Raw genomic sequence first — 20,000 nt, forward strand, 5'->3', positions numbered from 1 at the left:
GAGGGGTATTAGACCATTCCTCCATACAGAAACACATTGGGAGGGGTATTAGACCATTCCTCCAGACAGAAACCCATTGGGAGGGGTATTAGACCATTCCTCCATACAGAAACACATTGGGAGGGGTATTAGACCATTCCTCCATACAGAAACACATTGGGAGGGGTATTAGACCATTCCTCCATACAGAAACACATTGGGAGGGGTATTAGACCATTCCTCCATACAGAAACCCATTGGGAGGGTTATTAGACCATTCCTCCATACAGAAACACATTGGGAGGGGTATTAGACCATTCCTCCATACAGAAACCCATTGGGAGGGGTATTAGACCATTCCTCCATACAGAAACACATTGGGAGGGGTATTAGACCATTCCTCCATACAGAAACCCATTGGGAGGGGTATTAGACCATTCCTCCATACAGAAACCCATTGGGAGGGGTATTAGACCATTCCTCCATACAGAAACACATTGGGAGGGGTATTAGACCATTCCTCCATACAGAAACACATTGGGAGGGGTATTAGACCATTCCTCCATACAGAAACCCATTGGGAGGGGTATTAGACCATTCCTCCATACAGAAACCCATTGGGAGGGGTATTAGACCATTCCTCCATACAGAAACCCATTGCATTTATATCTGTAGGCATCCAACTAATTTCAACGCCTGGATAATTAGAGGCATAAATATCATACCCCCCCAAAAAACGATAACCTTCTTAATGGTAATGGTGAGAGGTTAGCATGTTTTAATGCTAATCCTCCTTAATGGTAACAGTGGGAGGTTAGCCTGTTTTAATGCTAACCTTCTTAATGGTAACGGTGAGAGGTTAGCCTATTTTAATGCTAACCTTATGGTAACAGTGGGAGGTTAGCCTGTTTTAATGCTAACCTTCTTAATGGTAACGGTGAGAGGTTAGCCTATTTTAATGCTAACCTTATGGTAACAGTGGGAGGTTAGCCTGTTTTAATGCTAACCTTCTGGTAACGGTGGGAGGTTAGCCTGTTTTAATGCTAACCTTCTGGTAACAGTGAGAGGTTAGCCTGTTTTAATGCTAACCTTCTGGTAACGGTGAGAGGTTAGCCTGTTTTAATGCTAACCTTCTTAATGGTAACGGTGAGAGGTTAGCCTGTTTTAATGCTAACCTCCTTAATGGTAACGGTGAGAGGTTAGCCTGTTTTAATGCTAACCTCCTTAATGGTAACAGTGAGAGGTTAGCCTGTTTTAATGCTAACCTCCTTAATGGTAACGGTGAGAGGTTAGCCTGTTTTAATGCTAACCTTCTGGTAACAGTGAGAGGTTAGCCTGTTTTAATGCTAACCTTCTGGTAACAGTGAGAGGTTAGCCTGTTTTAATGCTAACCTCCTTAATGGTGACGGTGAGAGGTTAGCCTGTTTTAATGCTAACCTCCTTAATGGTAACGGTGAGAGGTTAGCCTGTTTTAATGCTAACCTTCTGGTAACAGTGAGAGGTTAGCCTGTTTTAATGCTAACCTCCTTAATGGTAACGGTGAGAGGTTAGCCTGTTTTAATGCTAACCTTCTGGTAACAGTGAGAGGTTAGCCTGTTTTAATGCTAACCTCCTTAATGGTAACGGTGAGAGGTTAGCCTGTTTTAATGCTAACCTTCTGGTAACAGTGAGAGGTTAGCCTGTTTTAATGCTAACCTTCTGGTAACAGTGAGAGGTTAGCCTGTTTTAATGCTAACCTCCTTAATGGTAACGGTGAGAGGTTAGCCTGTTTTAATGCTAACCTTCTGGTAACGGTGGGAGGTTAGCCTGTTTTAATGCTAACCTCCTTAATGGTAACGGTGAGAGGTTAGCCTGTTTTAATGCTAACCTTCTGGTAACGGTGAGAGGTTAGCCTGTTTTAATGCTAACCTCCTTAATGGTAACGGTGAGAGGTTAGCCTGTCTTGTGAGTATTATTATTCACAATTCATTCAGGACTATCCGTAACCATGCTAGCATCCACATTATTGTAGAAGTGTTCAGAAACACATTCTAATCTCATGTTGAAACAAAGTGACTCCAAAATGACACAATACATTAGCATTCATTTATATTGGGCACCACACCATCTGAAACAACCAAAACAAACTGCAGATGCATCCAAGGGAATTTGTTCAAATACTATTGGTTCCCTAAAATGTGGGACGATAAACAGCTGTCTCTGATTGGGAACCATATCAGGTCACCATCCACACACAAATCACCTAGACCTACGAAAAAACCTCCTAGACAATACAAAACCCCCTAGACAATACAAAAACTAGCGTACCCACCCTAGTCACACCCTGACCTAACCAAAATATATAGAAAACAAAGATAACTAAGGTCAGGGCGTGACACATACCCTCAGAGTGTTGGAGTACAGAGACGAAACAACAACCTACAGTAATATATTGTATCTTTAGACACTGTATGTATCTACAGTAATATATTGTATCTTTAGGCACTGTATGTATCTACAGTAATATCTTGTATCTTTAAACACTGTATCTACAGTAATATATTGTGAATTAGTTACAGTAATATATTGTATATTTAGACACTGTATGTATCTACAGTAATATATTGTATCTTTAAACACTGTATGTATCTACAGTAATATATTGTGAATGTACCTACAGTAACATATTGTATCTTTAGACAGTGGTTTGTAGAATACTAAGTAAGCCCAGACACAGTGATAAAGCCCAGACACAGTGATGAAGCCCAGACACAGTGATAAAGCCCAGACACAGTGATAAAGCCCAGACACAGTGATGAAGCCCAGACACAGTGATGAAGCCCAGAGCAGACACAGTGATAAAGCCCAGACACAGTGATGAAGCCCAGACACAGTGATAAAGCCCAGACACAGTGATAAAGCCCAGACACAGTGATAAAGCCCAGACACAGTGATGAAGCCCAGACACAGTGATGAAGCCCAGACACAGTGATGAAGCCCAGACACAGTGATAAAGCCCAGACACAGTGATGAAGCCCAGACACAGTGATAAAGCCCAGACACAGTGATAAAGCCCAGACACAGTGATGAAGCCCAGACACAGTGATGAAGCCCAGAGCAGACACAGTGATAAAGCCCAGACACAGTGATGAAGCCCAGACACAGTGATAAAGCCCAGACACAGTGATAAAGCCCAGACACAGTGATAAAGCCCAGACACAGTGATAAAGCCCAGACACAGTGATAAAGCCCAGACACAGTGATAAAGCCCAGACACAGTGATAAAGCCCAGACACAGTGATAAAGCCCAGACACAGTGATAAAGCCCAGACACAGTGATAAAGCCCAGACACAGTGATGAAGCCCAGACACAGTGATAAAGCCCAGACACAGTGATAAAGCCCAGACACAGTGATAAAGCCCAGACACAGTGATGAAGCCCAGAGCAGAGACAGTGATAAAGCCCAGACACAGTGATAAAGCCCAGACACAGTGATAAAGCCCAGACACAGTGATGAAGCCCAGAGCAGAGACAGTGATAAAGCCCAGACACAGTGATAAAGCCCAGACACAGTGATAAAGCCCAGACACAGTGATAAAGCCCAGACACAGTGATAAAGCCCAGAGCAGACACCAGTACCTGTTTGCCGTTGTGTGTGACAGAAGACAGAATGGTGCGGAGGGTCTTGAAGCCCATGGCGATGTCCAGGAGATGAGCAGCGAAGAAGAAGTTGTTGTAGTGACCCAGGATGGACATGGTCATATACCAAGCCAGGTACAGGAACGACTGCAGGGGTCAGGTAGAATAAGAAGAAGACGAAGAAGAAGAAGACGAAGAAGAAGAAAACGAAGAGGTAGAAGAAGAAGAAGAAGAGGTAGACGAAGAAGAAGAGGTAGAAGAAGAAGAAGAAGAAGAAGAGGTAGAAGAAGAAGAAGAGGTAGAAGAAGAAGAAGAAGAAGAAGAAGAAGAAGAGGTAGAAGAAGAAGAAGAGGTAGAAGAAGAAGAAGAAGAGGTAGAAGAAGAAGAAGAGGTAGAAAAAGAAGAAGAAGAGGTAGAAGAAGAAGAGGTAGAAGAAGAAGAAGAAGAAGAAGAAGAAGAAGAAGAGGTAGAAGAAGAAGAAGAAGAAGAGGTAGAAGAAGAAGAAGAAGAGGTAGAAGAAGAAGAAGAAGAAGAGGTAGAAGAAGAAGAAGAGGTAGAAGAAGAAGAAGAGGTAGAAGAAGAAGAAAAAGAAGAGGTAGAAGAAGAAGAAGAAGAAGAAGAAGAGGTAAAAGAAGAAGAAGACGAAGAATAAGAGGAAGACGAAGACGAAGAAGAAGAGTTAGAAATAATGTCTGCTAAAATGTCTTATTGTATATTAAATAAAAAGTTGAAGTCACTTAGCAGGATGCAATACGTCTTTATTTACATTGTCTGTGAAGACGACTCCTAGTTTCCAGATCTGGTACTTGACATCAACAGAGTTTAATCTGTAACAGACCAGGGGAGACAAGAGAGAACACAACATCAACACGATTCATGTTGGGGTGTATTTGTCATCGATCAGGCCTCCTGCTGCCACCATCCTGTACAGTGATTGGTCATGTTGCCACCATCCTGTACAGTGATTGGTCATGTTGCCACCATCCTGTACAGTGAATGGTCATGTTGACACCATCCTGTACAGTGATTGGTCATGTTGCCACCATCCTGTACAGTGATTGGTCATGTTGCCACCATCCTGTACAGTGATTGGTCATGTTGACACCATCCTGTACAGTGATTGGTCATGTTGCCACCATCCTGTACAGTGATTGGTCATGTTGCCACCATCCTGTACAGTGATTGGTCATGCTGCCACCATCCTGTACAGTGATTGGTCATGTTGCCACCATCCTGTACAGTGATTGGTCATGCTGCCACCATCCTGTACAGTGATTGGTCATGTTGCCACCATCCTGTACAGTGATTGGTCATGCTGCCACCATCCTGTACAGTGATTGGTCATGTTGCCACCATCCATCATTACAACCATCGTCCAACTGAACCACTGAAAACATTAGGAGAACAGCTTTCAAACCACCTCTCACTATATTGGCTTCAGAGGAAGCTTCCTCCATATGAACAACAGAGAGAGCAAGATGCACATTTAGAAAGTGGAACTAGATGTTCTCTCTGACGTAGAGTCCGCTCCCCCATCTATGAGCTTTAATGATCTCAGTTCAATGCGTGGGCTTTGAAGGGTCCAACAGGCACAGTCAGGGACATCCAAAACAAATTGTATTGGGTCACATACACATATTTAGCAGATGTTATTGCTGGTGTAGCGAAATGCTCCCCACATCCCTTCACCCTCTATCCCTCCCCCTCCCCTGTCATTTCTCCCCCACCACCACCAGCCCCCTACCTGACTCTGTCTCCCCACTCCCAGCCCCCTACCTGACTCTGTCTCCCCACCACTACCAGCCCCCTACCTGACTCTGACTCTGTCTCCCCACCACCAGCCCCCTACCTGACTCTGTCTCCCCACCACCACCAGCCCCCTACCTGACTCTGTCTCCCCACCACCACCAGCCCCCTACCTGACTCTGTCTCCCCACTCCCAGCCCCCTACCTGACTCTGTCTCCCCACCACCAGCCCCTTACCTGACTCTGACTCTGTCTCCCCACCACCAGCCCCCTACCTGACTCTGTCTCCCCACCACCACCAGCCCCCTACCTGACTCTGTCTCCCCACCACCAGCCCCCTACCTGACTCTGTCTCCCCACCACCACCAGCCCCCTACCTGACTCTGTCTCCCCACCACCAGCCCCCTACCTGACTCTGTCTCCCCACCACCACCAGCCCCCTACCTGACTCTGTCTCCCCACCACCAGCCCCCTACCTGACTCTGTCTCCCCACCACCAGCCCCCTACCTGACTCTGTCTCCCCACCACCACCAGCCCCCTACCTGACTCTGTCTCCCCACCACCAGCCCCCTACCTGACTCTGTCTCCCCACCACCACCAGCCCTCTACCTGACTCTGACTCTGTCTCCCCACCAACACCAGCCCCCTACCTGACTCTGTCTCCCCACCACCACCAGCCCCCTACCTGACTCTGTCTCCCCCACCACCACCAGCCCCCTACCTGACTCTGTCTCCCCCACCACCACCAGCCCCCTACCTGACTCTGTCTCCCCACCACCACCAGCCCCCTACCTGACTCTGTCTCCCCACCACCAGCCTCCTACCTGACTCTGTCTCCCCACCACCAGCCTCCTACCTGACTCTGTCTCCCCACCACCACCAGCCCCCTACCTGACTCTGTCTCCCCATCACCAGCCCCCTACCTGACTCTGTCCACCCCCAGACTCACACTGCGGCTAACGAGCTCTCCCCACCCCCAGACTCACACTGCGGCTAACGAGCTCTCCCCACCCCCAGACTCACACTGCGGCTAACGAGCTCTCCCCACCCCCAGACTCACACTGCGGCTAACGAGCTCTCCCCACCCCCATACTCACACTGCGGCTAACGAGCTCTCCCCACCCCCAGACTCACACTGCGGCTAACGAGCTCTCCCCACCCCCAGACTCACACTGCGGCTAACGAGCTCTCCCCACCCCCAGACTCACACTGCGGCTAACGAGCTCTCCCCACCCCCAGACTCACACTGCGGCTAACGAGCTGTCTTTCTTGGGTTTCTTCTTCTCGTGGGCGTCACTGAAGTCCAGAGCAGCCTTGTCCATACCCAACAGCTCACTGATGCGGTCATGGCCGTAGAACTCTCCATACTTATCCATCACCTGCAGGGGAACCACACAGCTTTACTTCTAATATATTCTAAACAGCTTCTAAACAGGTTCTAAATGTGTTGTAAACTGGTTCTAAACAGCTTCTAAACAGGTTCTAAATGTGTTGTAAACTGGTTCTAAACAGCTTCTAAACAGGTTCTAAACAGCTTCTAAACAGGTTCTAAACAGCTTCTAAACAGGTTCTAAACAGCTTCTAAACAGGTTCTAAACAGGTTCTAAATGTGTTGTAAACTGGTTCTAAACAGCTTCTAAACAGGTTCTAAACAGGTTCTAAATGTGTTGTAAACTGGTTCTAAACAGCTTCTAAACTGGTTCTAAACAGGTTCTAAACAGGTTCTAAACAGGTTCTAATTGTGTTGTAAACTGGTTCTAAACAGCTTCTAAACAGGTTCTAAACAGCTTCTAAACAGGTTCTAAACAGCTTCTAAACAGGTTCTAAACAGGTTCTTAACAGGTTCTAAATGTGTTGTAAACTGTTTCTAAATAGGTTCTAAACTGGTTCTAAATATGTTATAAACTGGTTCTAAATTGGTTCTAAACTGGTTCTCAATATGTTGTAAACTGGTTCTAAATTGGTTCTAAACTGGTTCTAAATATGTTGTAAACTGGTTCTAAACCAGTTCTAAACTGGTTCTAAACAGGTTCTAAATTGGTTCTAAATATGTTGTAAACGGGTTCTAAACAGGTTTTAAAGTGGTTCTAAATATGTTGTAAACTGGTTCTAAATATGTTGTAAACGGGTTCTAAACAGGTTCTAAAGTGGTTCTAAATGTTGTAAACTGGTTCTAAACAGGTTCTAAACTGGTTCTAAATATGTTGTAAATTGGTTCTAAATATGTTGTTAACTGGTTCTAAACAGGTTCTAAAGTGGTTCTAAATATGTTGTAAACTGGTTCTAAACTGGTTCTAAATATGTTGTAAACAGGTTCTACACTGGTTCTAAATATGTTGTAAACTGGTTCTAAACTGGTTCTAAACTGGTTCTAAATATGTTGTTAACTGGTTCTAAACAGGTTCTAAATATGTTGTTAACTGGTTCTAAACTGGTTCTAAATATGTTGTAAACAGGTTCTACACTGGTTCTAAATATGTTGTAAACTGGTTCTAAACAGGTCACTGATGTGGAGATAAATGTATATCACTGAGAGACTTCAGTGAATATGAATTCAGACCTACCTTCCTCTTCACAAACTTATCCCAGTAGTTGTTAGGAAACGATCTGAAAATCAAAACCAAAGTATATTACATTACTAATCCACATGGTCAGTCTATACAGAGTATATTACATTACTAATCCACATGGTCAGTCTATACAGAGTACATTACATTACTAATACACATGGTCAGTCTATACAGAGTACATTACATTACATTACTAATCCACATGGTCAGTCTATACAGAGTACATTACATTACATTACTAATCCACATGGTCAGTCTATACAGAGTACATTACATTACATTACTAATCCACATGGTCAGTCTATACAGAGTACATTACATTACATTACTAATCCACATGGTCAGTCTATACAGAGTACATTACATTACATTACTAATCCACATGGTCAGTCGATACAGAGTACATTACATTACTAATCCACAAGGTCAGTCTATACAGAATACATTACATTACGAATCCACATGCTCAGTCGATACAGAGTACATTACATTACTAATCCACATGGTCAGTCTATACAGAGTACATTACATTACTAATCCACATGGTCAGTCTATACAGATTACATTACATTACTAATCCACATGGTCAGTCTATACAGAGTACATTACATTACTAATCCACATGGTCAGTCTATACAGAGTACATTACATTACTAATCCACATGCTCAGTCGATACAGAGTACATTATCCACCGATGGAATAGATTAACGAAAATGGTTTGCCATATTAATTAATTTCTCTATATCATTAATATGCAATCCATAGGGTTGCAGAGTCAAAGCACCTCCACTGCGAGACGAGCGTGATCGTTAGGTTTGACATTTAAACATTTAGAGGACAATTAGCCCAGCCTGTGGCCTCTGTGGACCCGGACCCTGCTGTAATAGCTGGGTCCCAAACGGCACCCCTATACCCTACACACAGCAGAGCTGGTCTACAGTAGTGCACTAGGTAGGGTATCTGGTGCCATTAGGGAGCATGTGATAATGAACGAAGCAGTAGCTGAGCAGTGACAGTGGACGTACCCAGTGTTAATCACTAGTCTGTCCCACTGGCCTTTAATGTCATCCTCCGACGGCTGCTCTGTGATGTAGAGACCATCAAACTCCAGCCTCCTCGCCACCTCCTTCTCACGCTTGAAGATCACCAACGGGACCTGGTGGGGAAACAGGCATGGAGGAAGGATTGATCAGAGAGGTGGAGAACTCCACCTTGAGGCAGTAGTAGCCTACCTTGTGGCAGTAGTAACCTACCTTGAGGCAGTAGTAACAAACCTTGAGGCAGTAGTAACCTATCTTGAGGCAGTAGTAACCTACCTTGAGGCAGTAGTAACCTACCTTGAGGCAGTAGCAACATACCTTGAGGCAGTAGCAACCTACCTTGAGGCAGTAGCAACATACCTTGAGGCAGTAGCAACATACCTTGAGGCAGTAGTAACAAACCTTGATGCAGTAGTAACCTACCTTAAGGCAGTAGTAACAGCAGTATCCTACCTTAAGGCAGTAGTAACAGCAGTATCCTACCTTAAGGCAGTAGTAACAGCAGTATCCTACCATAAGGCAGTAGTAACAGCAGTATCCTACCTTAAGGCAGTAGTAACAGCAGTATCCTACCTTAAGGCAGTAGTAACAGCAGTATCCTACCATAAGGCAGTAGTAACAGCAGTATCCTACCATAAGGCAGTAGTAACAGCAGTATCCTACCATAAGGCAGTAGTAACAGCAGTATCCTACCATAAAACATCATAACAGCAGTATCCTACCATAAGGCAGTAGTAACAGCAGTATCCTACCATAAGGCAGTCATAACAGCAGTATCCTACCATAAGGCAGTAGTAACAGCAGTATCCTACCATAAGGCAGTAGTAACAGCAGTATCCTACCATAAGGCAGTAGTAACAGCAGTATCCTACCTTAAGGCAGTAGTAACAGCAGTATCCTACCATAAGGCAGTAGTAACAGCAGTATCCTACCATAAGGCAGTAGTAACAGCAGTATCCTACCATAAGGCAGTAGTAACAGCAGTATCCTACCTTAAGGCAGTAGTAACAGCAGCATCCTACCTTAAGGCAGTAGTAACAGCAGCATCCTACCTTAAGGCAGTAGTAACAGCAGTATCCTACCTTAAGGCAGTAGTAACAGCAGCATCCTACCTTAAGGCAGTAGTAACAGCAGTATCCTACCATAAGGCAGTAGTAACAGCAGTATCCTACCATAAGGCAGTAGTAACAGCAGTATCCTACCTTAAGCCAGTAGTAACAGCAGTATCCTACCATAAGGCAGTAGTAACAGCAGTATCCTACCATAAGGCAGTAGTAACAGCAGTATCCTACCATAAGGCAGTAGTAACAGCAGTATCCTACCTTAAGGCAGTAGTAACAGCAGCATCCTACCTTAAGGCAGTAGTAACAGCAGCATCCTACCTTAAGGCAGTAGTAACAGCAGTATCCTACCTTAAGGCAGTAGTAACAGCAGCATCCTACCTTAAGGCAGTAGTAACAGCAGTATCCTACCATAAGGCAGTAGTAACAGCAGTATCCTACCATAAGGCAGTAGTAACAGCAGTATCCTACCATAAGGCATTAGTAACAGCAGTATCCTACCTTAAGGCAGTAGTAACAGCAGTATCCTACCTTAAGGCAGTAGTAACAGCAGCATCCTACCATAAGGCAGTAGTAACAGCAGTATCCTACCATAAGGCAGTAGTAACAGCAGTATCCTACCTTAAGGCAGTAGTAACAGCAGCATCCTACCATAAGGCAGTAGTAACAGCAGTATCCTACCATAAGGCAGTCATAACAGCAGTATCCTACCTTAAGGCAGTAGTAACAGCAGTATCCTACCTTAAGGCAGTAGTAACAGCAGTATCCTACCATAAGGCAGTAGTAACAGCAGTATCCTACCATAAGGCAGTAGTAACAGCAGCATCCTACCTTAAGGCAGTAGTAACAGCAGCATCCTACCTTAAGGCAGTAGTAACAGCAGTATCCTACCATAAGGCAGTAGTAACAGCAGTATCCTACCATAAGGCAGTAGTAACAGCAGCATCCTACCTTGAGACAGTAGTAACAGCAGTATCCTACCATAAGGCAGTAGTAACAGCAGCATCCTACCATAAGGCAGTAGTAACAGCAGCATCCTACCTTAAGGCAGTAGTAACAGCAGTATCCTACCTTGAGACAGTAGTAACCTATGATGCAGCAGAAGGAGATGACAGTGTGTAGGATGGCCAGGATACGCAACGTGGGCTCCATGTATCCGGTGCTCTCCTCCAGCACAAAGTGGACAGACACAGGGCCCTGCTGGGGGTTTTGAGGCTCCTGGGGGTCACTACCCTCCGTCACGGGGTCCCAACGCACACTGCTGCCTGCCCGGGGCCTTCTGCTCTCAGGCATCACCGCCGAGGAGGAGGACACCTGGAGGAGGGTGAGTGCGAACAATGAACCCATGGGCTCACTCTAAAACGACTAGTCTTTAAACAGAGGGTAGCTGGATCCTCATGGATATAATGTATCAGTAAAATACATATTGTTGGAGTGGTCTAGCCCTCCAATGTTCTCCCCAGCAACTCTTCAGCAGCAGCATCACCAGAGGTATGCATGGAGTGGTAAATCGTAAAGCTAGCTACTTCCTACTTCCTGGTTGTGATTACCTTGTAGAAGAGGAGGATGAAGTTGATGGCGAAGGCCACAAACAACGCCAGCATTCTCATGTTGTAGAAGTTCCGAGCAAAATAGTTCTAGAAAAAAAGCCAATCACAACACAATGGTGAGATGTTTGTGAAGGAGAGTGTGGCTGATAGAGGGGGTGGGGTGGCTGATAGAGGGGGTGGGGTGGCTGATAGAGGGGGTGGGGTGGCTGATAGAGGGGTTGGGGTGGCTGATAGAGGGGTTGGGGTGGCTGATAGAGGGGGTGGGGTGGCTGATAGAGGGGTTGGGGTGGCTGATAGAGGGGGTGGCTGATAGAGGGGGTGGGGTGGCTGATAGAGGGGGTGGCTGATAGAGGGGGTGGTGTGGCTGATAGAGGGAGGGGGTGGCTGATAGAGGGGGTGGCTGATAGAGGGGTTGGGGTGGCTGATAGAGGGGGTGGGGTGGCTGATAGAGGGGGTGGGGTGGCTGATAGAGGGGGTGGGGTGGCTGATAGAGAGGGTGGTGTGGCTGATAGAGGGGGTGGGGTGTCTGATAGAGGGGGTGGGGTGTCTGATAGAGGGGGTGGCGTGGCTGATAGAGGGGGTGGGGTGGCTGATAGAGGGGGTGGGGTGGCTGATAGAGGGGGTGGGGTGGCTGATAGAGGGGGTGGCTGATAGAGGGGGTGGCGTGGCTGATAGAGAGGGTGGTGTGGCTGATAGAGGGGGTTGGGGTGGCTGATAGAGGGGGTTGGGGTGGCTGATAGAGGGGGTTGGGGTGGCTGATAGAGGGGGTTGGGGTGGCTGATAGAGGGGGTGGGGATTGATTTAATATACATTAGCTCAGTCTTGTTCATGTTGTGTTGTTAGCTGATTGCCAGAAAGTATTTTCAGTGTGTGTGTGTGTGTGTGTGTGTGTGTGTGTGTGTGTGTGTGTGTGTGTGTGTGTGTGTGTGTGTGTGTGTGTGTGTGTCGTACCAGCAGCTTCCTCTGATAGGCGATGATTTTCTTCCAGAAGGCAGACTCCTGCATGTCATGCTCATCAGACTTAGAGGTGTGGTGCTGTCTCACTTTAGCTTTCGGCTTCTCCTCCTTCCCTTTCTTCTCCTCCTTCCTCCTCCTCTCCTCCTCCCTCCTCCTCTCCTCCTCCTCCTCCTCCTGCTTCTCTCCATCCACTCCCCTGGACAGCAGGAACAGTCAGTTATCAGAAGCAGCAGAGGGAGGACAGTGTTTACAGCTGTTTTGTTGGTACATTCTTTCACATTGTAATAATATTGCTCTCCCATTATCAACTTAGTTTCATTGTGTTCAACTGCCGTATTTCAGATGAACACACCAGAAGTATCAGAGGAAGGGGAAGTGGTACATACTGTGCTTTCTCCGGCTCTGACTTGGCCTCCTTGCTTCCCTCGGTCCCTGTCCTCCCGTCCTCTGATGGGCTCTTAGCCTAAAACAGCAGAAACGCACCACGTCACTGAACACCAGCGAAAACATCAAGGAGGCAGAGCAGCCTTATCGACACAGAGCAGAAACACTCAAACCTGGTAATGTGTAGATAATGTGTTAGAGTGGTGGGAGTCCAGGCAGGCCAACACTATGGAGACACTAATGTCTCTTCCTGCTGAGAAAGCAATGGTCCAGGGAGAGAGGGAGAGAGACAGAGAGAAAGAGAGAGAGAGACAGAGAGAGAGAGAGAGAGAGAGAGAGAGAGAGAGAGGGTGACATTACTTGGTGCCGTCTTCTCAGTTCCGGGGATGGTGAGGTGGCGAGGTGAGGAGAGGAGGGGACTGGAGAGTTAAGCAGATCAGTCAGACTGGCGTTGGGGTTATGAGCAGTTATCTTATACTGTCCTCCTTCTCCTCTCCTCAGATCTAATCCAAAGATGTCTGAGAGGACTTCAGTCCCATCCACGGGCAGGGCTAGATCAGCCAGCTCCTCCTCAGCCGAGGGTCTAGCTAAGAGCACCTTCTCCCCCTCCTCTCGAACCTCGTCCTGGGTCGGGTCAGGCATGTTGGCCAACAGCTCAGACACCTTAAGAGAAGAAACAAGAGGAGAGAAGAGCATATAGCAGTAACTTATTAAAGAGATTCTCTGTTACATTTGTTAACTTTTAGCCAGTAGTTCTGAAAGCCTGCGGGTCAAAAGCAGTTCCTGAAAATTGCGCCCTACACCACATACACTATATAGACAGAAGTATGTGCACACCCCTTCAAATTAGTGGATCCGGCTATTTCAGCTACACCCGTTGCTGACAGGTATATAAAATCGAGCACACCGCCATGCAATCTCCATAGACAAACATTGGCAGTAGAATGGCCCCATACTGAAGAGCTCAGTGACTTTCTTTTTTAAAATTGTATTTAATTTAAATTTTTACCCCTTTTTCTCCCCAATTCCGTGGTATCCAATTGTTGTAGTAGCTACTATCTTGTCTCATCGCTACAACTCCCGTACGGGCTCGGGAGAGACGAAGGTTGAAAGTCATGCGTCCTCCGATACACAACCCAACCAAGCCGCACTGCTTCTTAGCTTCTTCGATATAGGGGGCGCTCTTTTAATTTTTGGATGAAAAACGTTCCCGTTTTAAACAAGATATTTTGTCACGAAAAGATGCTCGACTATGCATATAATTGACAGCTTTGGAAAGAAAACACTCTGACGTTTCCAAAACTGCAAAGATATTGTCTGTGAGTGCCACAGAACTGATGTTACAGAAAAACCCCAGATAAAAATACAATCAGGAAGTGCCGCATTTTTTGAAACCGCCCCATGCCAATGACTCCTTATATGGCTGTGGAGGAGCTAGGAGTCATTGAGCTTACCTTTTCCACGTTTTCCCCAAGGTGTCTGCAGCATTGTGACGTATTTGTTCATATCATTGGAAGATTGACCATAAGAGGTCCAGGTGGTCGCTTGGTGTCCTCCGTCACAATTATTGCGTAAATCTCCAGCTGCAGTATTTTTCCATTTGCCTCTGATGACAAACTGACTGCCAAGAATGATTTTTCATCGAATAGATATGTGAAAAACACCTTGAGGATTGATTCTAAACGTTTGCCATGTTTCTGTCGATATTATGGAGCTAATTTGGAAAAAAGTTTGGCGTTGTAAGTGACTGCATTTTCATTTTTTTTTCTTAGCCAAACGTGATGAACAAAACGGAGCTATTTCTCTTACACAAATAATATTTTTGGAAAAAATGAACATTTGCTATCTGAGAGTCTCCTCATTGAAAACATCCGAAGTTCTTCAAAGGTAAATGATTTTATTTGAATGCTTTTCTTGTTTTTGTGAAAATGTTGCCTGCTGAATGCTAGGCTTAATGCTATGCTAGCTATCAATACTCTTACACAAATGCTTGTGTAGCTTTGGTTAAAGTATATTTTGAAAATCTGAGATGACAGTGTTGTTAACAAAAGGCTAAGCTTGTGTTTCAATATATTTATTTCATTTCATTTGCGATTTTCATGAATAGGAAACGTTGCGTTATGGTAATGAGCTTGATTATGCTCCCGGATACGGGATTGCTCGACGGTTAACACAGCGCCCTCCAACCCGGAAGCCAGCTGCACCAATGTGTCGGAGGAAACACCGTGCACCTGGCGACCTTGGTTAGCGCGCACTGCGCCCGGCCCGCCACAGGAGTCGCTGGTGCGCGATGAGACAAGGATTTCCCTACCGGCCAAACCCTCCCTAACCCGGACGACGCTAGGCGAATTGTGCGTCGCCCCACGGACATCCGCCACCCGGGACCCGGGAGGCCCCGAGCTCAGTGACTTTCAACGTGGCACCGTTATGGGTTGCCACCTTTCCAACAAGTCAGTTTGTCAAATTTCTGCCCTGCTAGAACTGCCCCGGTCAACTGTCAGTGTTGTTATTGTGAAGTAGAAACCTCTAGGAGCAACAATGGCTGAGCAGCGAAGTGGTAGGCCGTTCAACCTCACAGAACGGGACCACCAAGTAAATATAGTTTGTCCTCGTTTGCAACACTCACTACAGAGTTCCTAACTGCCTCTGGAAGCAACGTCAGCACAAGAACTGTTTGTCGGAAGCTTCATGAAATGGGTTTCCATGGCCGAGCAGCCGCACAGAAGCCTAAGATCATCAAGTGCAATGCCAAGCGTCGGCTGGAGTGGTGTAAAGCTCGCCACCATTGGACACTGAAGCAGTGGAAACGAGTTCTCTGGAATGATGAACCATGCTTCTGGCAGTCCGACGTCGGGACAAATCTGATTTTGGCGGATGCCAGGAGAACGCTACCTGCCCGAATGCACAGACCTAAACAGACCTGGCCTAAACAGACCTGGCCTAAACAGACCTGGCCTAAACAGACCTGGCCTAAACAGACCTGACCTAAACAGACCTGGCCTAAACAGACCTGACCTAAACAGACCTGGCCTAAACAGACCTGGCCTAAACAGACCTGGCCAAAACATACCTGGCCTAAACATACCTGGCCAAAACATACCTGGCCAAAACATACCTGGCCTAAACAGACCTGACCTAAACAGACTTGATCTAAACAGACCTGACCTAAACCCCATCTAACACCTTTGTGATGAATTGAAATGCCAACTGCGAGACAGGTCTAATCACCCAACATCAGTGCCCGACCTCAGTAATGCTCTTGTGGATGAGCAAGTCCCATAATGTCCACACCAGCTAATATACACCACACCATCTAATATACACCACACCAGCTAATATACACCACACCATCTAATACACACCACACCATCTAATATACACCACACCATCTAATATACACCACACCAGCTAATATACACCACACCATCTAATACACACCACACCATCTAATATACACCACACCATCTAATATACACCACACCAGCTAATATACACCACACCAGCTAATACACACCACACCATCTAATACACACCACACCATCTAATATACACCAACACAAGAAATGAGACAGACACTAAAGCGGTTCTCACCTTCATAGTCTTGGCTCCCTCCACCAGACTGCCTCCTAGGAAGGTGTTGTACATGATTCTGCAGAACCCTCTGGAGACGCTGAAGGTAAAGTGGAACAGGCCCATGATGACGGACCAATAGAAGGAGACCAGCGTCATCACCATGTCCTTCACTGTCATCTTCTTCATCCTCTTCATCTGCTTCTTCAGGCTCTTCATGGACAGAACCTGTAGAGGAAAGAAGTTCTTGGTAGTCTTTAAATGGATCGACTGGCTGTAGATATATACTTTTGATATTGTCGAATGAAATACATTTACATTCATCAGGAACATGACGTTGTAGCGTAGCGCCATCAGGGCGGTCCGGACCGTGGTCACAGAGAAGAAGCCCATCTCAGGGCTCTCCTCTTCCGGCTTCTCCTTCTCGCTCTCCTCCTTCATGGCCGACCGCTCTCCGATGTCGGACATCTGGGCGGCCAGCTGCATCTCAAAGATGGTGTCCTCGCAGAAGTTAACGAACAGCTCCATCTTCTCCTTTTCCCCGCCCTCGTTGACCACGTCGAAGATGAACTGTCGTTTGGACTCTTTGACCTGGGGCTTCTCCCACTGCGTACGACTGGACTCGCTGATCTCGAAGTAGACCCTCTCGATGCGCTTGGCACTGCCCATGATCTCGATACGGCCCAGGTACGGCTGGAAGTAATTCAGCACACTCTCAGCCAGCTCCAGGAAGGTCTGCAGGCGCGTGTCGTGGGGCATGTGTTCAGACAGGTTGGTCAGAAGCACGGCCACGTTGAAGCCGATGTCTTTGGCCGGCTCGTGGAAACGCTCCACAAACTCCTCGTAGTCCAACAGCTCATTCTCGTCAGGCTCAGCACAGGAGAGCAGGAACTCCGTCTCAGACTGGGTATAGTGCTTGTGGCTCTCCATGGCTTTGTGGAAGTCTCTCTTGGAGATGACCCCTTTACCATCCGGGTCGTACTCCTTCATAGCAATAATAAAACATTTCACTGCATTTGAAAGACACTGATCAAGACACTCAATGTACATTAAAAGTACAAAAGTACATTAAAAGTACATTAAAAGTAAATTAAAAGTACAAAAGTACATTAAAAACACATTAAAAGTAAATTAAAAGTACAAAAGTACATTAAAAACACATTAAAAGTACATTAAAAGTACAAAAGTACATTAAAAACACATTAAAAGTAAATTAAAAGTACAAAAGTACATTAAAAACACATTAAAAGTACATTAAAAGTACAAAAGTACCTTGAAGGCGTCGGACGACGTCAGGTCTTTGAGTTTAAGGAACATGTCGAAGAACTTGAGGATCATCTCCACATTGTTGGAGGACTCTACTAGCATGTCCACCATCTGCTTCCCGATGGTTCCGTTGACCACGTTGCCTTCCAGCATGGACAGCAGCATCACAACCATGTCTTTCTGCAGATCCATCAACTCTTTCAACAACTCTATCTGGCTCGAGTCCTGAAGGAAGGACAACAATGCACTTAGAAAACTGTTCAGAGCATCAAGAAAACGTGGATGTGGCTATTGCCAATGCTGCTGCTACTACTACTACTACTACTCCACCTACTACACCTACTACTACTACTACTGCTGCTACTACTACTACTACTACTACTACTACTACACCTACTACTACTACTACTGCTGCTACTACTACTACTACTACTACACCTACCACTACTACTACTACTACTACTACAACTACTACTACTACTACTACTACTACTACTGCTGCTGCTACTACTACTACTACACCTACTACACCCACTACTACTACTACTGCTACTACTACTACTACTACTACTACTACTACTACTACTACTACTACTACTACTACTGCTGCTGCTACTACTACACCTAATACTACTACTACTGCTGCTACTACTACTACTACTACTACTACTACTACACCTACTACTACTACTACTGCTGCTGCTACTACACCTAATACTACAACTACTGCTGCTACTACTACACCTATTACTACTACTACTACACCCACTACTACTACACCTAATACTACAACTACTGCTGCTACTACTACTACTACTACTACTACTACTACTACTACTACTACTACTACTGCTGCTGCTACTACTACTACTACTACTACTACTACTGCTGCTACTACTACTACACCTACTACTACTACACCTACTACTACTACACCTAATACTACAACTACTGCTGCTGCTACTACACCTAATACTACAACTACTGCTGCTGCTGCTACTACTACTACTACTACTACTACACCTACTACTACTACTACTACTACTACACCTAATACTACAACTACTGCTGCTGCTGCTACTACTACACCTACTACACCTACTACTACTACACCTAATACTACAACTACTGCTGCTACTACTACATCTACTACTACTACTACACCTACTACTACTACACCTAATACTACAACTACTGCTGCTGCTACTGCTACTACTACTACTACTACACCTACTACTACACCTATTACTATTACCTATTGCCAATGCTGCTGCTGCTACTACTACTACTACTACTACTACTACTACTACAACTACTGCTGCTACTACTACTACTACTACTGCTGCTACTACACCTACTACTACACCCACTACTACTACACCTAATACTACAACTACTACTACTACACCTACTACTACTACACCCACTACTACTACACCTAATACTACTACTACTACTACTACACCTATTACTACTACTACTACTACTACACCTACTACTACTACACCCACTACTACTACACCTAATACTAAATCAAAATCAAATCAAATCAAATTTATTTATATAGCCCTTCGTACATCAGCTGATATCTCAAAGTGCTGTACAGAAACCCAGCCTAAAACCCCAAACAGCAAGCAATGCAGGTGGAGAAGCACGGTGGCTAGGAAAAACTCCCTAGAAAGGCCAATACCTAGGAAGAAACCTAGAGAGGAACCAGGCTATGTGGGGTGGCCAGTCCTCTTCTGGCTGTGCCGGGTGGAGATTATAACAGAACATGGTCAAGATGTTCAATGTTCATAAATGACCAGCATGGTCGAATAATAATAAGGCAGAACAGTTGAAACTAGAGCAGCAGCACAGTCAGGTGGAAGTTGAAACTGGAGCAGCAGCATGGCCAGGTAGACTGGGGACAGCAGTACTACAACTACTGCTGCTACTACTACACCTATTACTACTACTACTGCTGCTGCTACTACTACTACTACTACTACTACACCTACTACTACACCTAATACTACAACTACTGCTGCTACTACTACACCTATTACTACTACTACTGCTGCTGCTGCTACTACTACTACTACTACTACTACACCTACTACTACACCTAATACTACAACTACTGCTGCTACTACTACTACTACACCTACTACTACAACTACTGCTGCTGCTGCTACTACTACTACTACTACACCTACTACTACTACACCCACTACTACTACTACTACACCCACTACTACTACACCTACTACTACA

General features: G+C 45.6%; 1 protein-coding gene across 4 annotated transcripts in view; it reads right to left on the reverse strand.

The window, feature by feature from the left end:
- Nucleotides 1-20,000, reverse strand: part of LOC109876547 (ryanodine receptor 2) — a 276,342-nt gene that overhangs the window by 25,182 nt on the left and 231,160 nt on the right. For all 4 annotated transcript variants that reach the window (XM_031813092.1, XM_031813093.1, XM_031813094.1 and 1 more), the window contains 13 exons: nucleotides 17,751-17,969; nucleotides 16,797-17,462; nucleotides 16,500-16,706; nucleotides 13,269-13,571; nucleotides 12,911-12,987; nucleotides 12,519-12,720; nucleotides 11,568-11,654; nucleotides 11,089-11,331; nucleotides 8,942-9,072; nucleotides 7,910-7,952; nucleotides 6,591-6,724; nucleotides 4,365-4,425; nucleotides 3,599-3,745 (listed from right to left, as the gene is read on the reverse strand). In XM_031813092.1, the coding sequence (XP_031668952.1) occupies nucleotides 3,599-3,745; nucleotides 4,365-4,425; nucleotides 6,591-6,724; nucleotides 7,910-7,952; nucleotides 8,942-9,072; nucleotides 11,089-11,331; nucleotides 11,568-11,654; nucleotides 12,519-12,720; nucleotides 12,911-12,987; nucleotides 13,269-13,571; nucleotides 16,500-16,706; nucleotides 16,797-17,462; nucleotides 17,751-17,969 (2,520 nt within the window). The remainder of the gene's footprint in view (nucleotides 1-3,598; nucleotides 3,746-4,364; nucleotides 4,426-6,590; nucleotides 6,725-7,909; nucleotides 7,953-8,941; nucleotides 9,073-11,088; nucleotides 11,332-11,567; nucleotides 11,655-12,518; nucleotides 12,721-12,910; nucleotides 12,988-13,268; nucleotides 13,572-16,499; nucleotides 16,707-16,796; nucleotides 17,463-17,750; nucleotides 17,970-20,000) is intronic.

This window comes from Oncorhynchus kisutch, unplaced genomic scaffold, assembly GCF_002021735.2.
Source record: "Oncorhynchus kisutch isolate 150728-3 unplaced genomic scaffold, Okis_V2 Okis04b-Okis11a_hom, whole genome shotgun sequence".
NCBI lineage: Eukaryota > Metazoa > Chordata > Actinopteri > Salmoniformes > Salmonidae > Oncorhynchus > Oncorhynchus kisutch.